The sequence below is a fragment of the Poecilia reticulata genome, linkage group LG2, assembly GCF_000633615.1.
Source record: "Poecilia reticulata strain Guanapo linkage group LG2, Guppy_female_1.0+MT, whole genome shotgun sequence".
Classification (NCBI taxonomy): Eukaryota; Metazoa; Chordata; class Actinopteri; order Cyprinodontiformes; family Poeciliidae; genus Poecilia; species Poecilia reticulata.
In genome coordinates, this window is record NC_024332.1 from 22,984,838 (window position 1) to 22,987,453 (window position 2,616).

The 2,616-nt window shown below is 47.4% G+C and overlaps 1 protein-coding gene across 1 annotated transcript in view; it reads left to right on the top strand.

Moving 5' to 3' along the window:
* satb2 (SATB homeobox 2) overlaps window positions 1-2,616 on the top strand; it is a 71,121-nt gene that overhangs the window by 65,670 nt on the left and 2,835 nt on the right. The window contains exon 14 of the mRNA XM_008396790.2: window positions 2,477-2,612. Coding sequence (XP_008395012.1) covers window positions 2,477-2,612 — 136 coding nt within the window. The remainder of the gene's footprint in view (window positions 1-2,476; window positions 2,613-2,616) is intronic.

The window sequence follows — 2,616 nt, forward strand, 5'->3', positions numbered from 1 at the left end:
AAAGTTCAGTGGGTGAAACAAATGAAGATGCAAAAAGCCGTGCAGGATAAGATCTGTTTCAGGAGCAGTGTTAGGGTTCCAGGAGGTCGTGGAGGATTCTCGGTTTCACCGACACCTCGAGTAACGTGGCAGTAGCGCCCCGTCTCACTTCCCGTCCTGAATCAGGAATCGGGAGAGTCGGAGTGAAGGAGGAGACGGGGGTGTCTTTAGAGCGGGGCTTGCTGCGCTCTGCTCGCTAACATCATCATTAGCTCATGAGGGAGACCAGACCTCACCGCCGATGCATGCCTGCGCGCGTGTGTTTGTGTGTGCGCGTATATGTGTGTGTGTGGCCATTGATCCAACGAGTCCCCATATGTCAGCACGAATAAGCAGAGAAGTGACGAAGGCGTAGGGACRAGGGCTGGCGGGTCGCGGTGCATTTCACCATCCTCTCCATGATTTACCCTCAATTAAACTATTAAGTGTCTGGGTTAGCTGCARGGGTGGGGGGTATGTGGATGTGTGGTCCTCATTAAGGCGAGGAAACACATCTWCTTTTTCATGCCTCATGCCTTTAACTGTCTCTGTTCTGCTCTTGGCCTCGCCTGCATTCTTCAAGCCTGTTTTTAGATGTTTGAGGRAGCAAAACAAAACAAAATCTGCATTATGGAAGGAGAAAAGAAAGGAGGGAAAAGAAAGGAGTGAATTCCTGTAAACTGGTCATTCCCTTCACCCGGAATATAAAGCCCCCGCGAATAAAGTGGAGCAGTTTCATGGTCTGGCCGGCCCACAGTATTATTTAAGTAATACCCTGTTATTATTGAAGAGAGAGGGAGAAACGCGAAGGACTATTATCTTTATGTGGGTCCTTTAATTTTAATGTGCCACAGATTTATAGCTGGGCATTCCAGTGGGGACGCCCCTCCCTGCTCTTTAAGACAGCGGGGCGGGCCGGGACCACAAGGCTCTCACAACAGCCACTACCTTCTGACAAACAACCAGAATCCCCGACATCCCTCCCAACACTTCATCCTGGCCTCCTCACAGCTGTCAAACAGCCTCAGCTGCTCCTGACAGCCAGCACACCTACCCCTCCAAACCCCCCCTCTAATACTCCTCTACCGCTCCCCCAGCCAGCCCCCTCGGAGGCTACGGGTTAAACGCTGCTAAACATTGAGCTGCTTCAGTCCTAACCCAGATTACTGAATAATCTGAGTTGATAAAAACACACWTACACTCATACTCCACCTTTGGTGTGAAGTATGAGAAGTGAGAAACCTGCTTTTGAAATCATTTTCTAAGGCTGAACAAGAATCTTTCTGATTTYTAAAGCTTTTATTTTTAAAAATGTTTTTTACATGTTTGTAAAAACTGTCACCTTGTTGTGATACGAAGCAGATAATCTGAAGAGATCTCTACCGCCTCCCTGAGTGGCTGTTGACTCCTGGTCAAAAACAACCAATCAGAGCCAGGAGGAGGGGCGTAGCGCTGTCRGTCAACTTTGTGTATGCGCTGCTAAATGTACTAATGGTGGAGAAACAACTCACCGCGACAGGAAAACCGTTTATCCGCCATCATCAGTGGCCATGCTATAACTACATTAGCTGGGAATGAGCAGCACCACACAGAGGATGATTGACAGCCCCGAGACGCACATCCTGACTCTGAATGGTCGTTTCTAGTTAGCACTGGGAGAAGGCAAAGTAGCTATTTTTTTCCACATATTATCTGTCTCACACCATCCTGTCTTAATCTTGCTCAGAGGTTAAACTTTGACCTTTCTGCCTAGAMGTTTCAGGTTTTCTACATTTATGGGTTTGGTTCTGGTATTCTGCTTTCCAAAAATTAACATGTGTCTTATTTTTATCTGTTATGACCACATCTCMCTTCTAACTGCTGGGAAAATACGACAACGTCAATAAAATCTTACATTTTGTTTTGAAAGGTCTTTCATTCTAACTATCTCACATGTATCTGCAGCTCAGACAACTGCAGATACAGCTAATGCTGATGTACACATCATTATTTTGTATGATTGTCCTTGAACACGCTTTCCCCTCGTCGGCCCTCAGAGGTTCTGAATGAGCGGGTTAAATCGTGATGGGGCTGTAAGACGCTTCCTGGCGGACCGCTGGTTTGTGTTTCACTACAGCTAATCTTACACACATTAGGTCAAAGGTTTACTGGACAGAGAGGCGTTTAAATGCAGCCCTGGAGCTGGTTAATGGTGCTTGACGCTTCGGAGCTGTGAAACACTTGTTCTCACCTTTTGTTCACCCTGCAGCCCTGACTACTGTGTACCAGAGGAGGGGCAGTTAATGGATGTTTTCTAAGATGGATTGCATCACAGCGTGTTCAACATTTTCTCAAAACATGTCATTTGATCTTGGATTTAAACCCACGTGATTTTCATTTTACTAAATGKATTTCTGGTTGGGTTTTTGATCAGGGGTCACTGTGCCCCGTTAATCAGCTCTACTTTCTTTCTCGACAGGCACTTCACAGGCCACCCCCGCTTCCAGTAAAGGAGCACCACTTGTCTCCCATGCGCGAAGAGCCGCTGCCCGCCCAAGCGAATGAGGAGAGGTCACAGAACTTGGGAGTTGGAGCAGCAGGCGGATGTCCTCCTGGTGC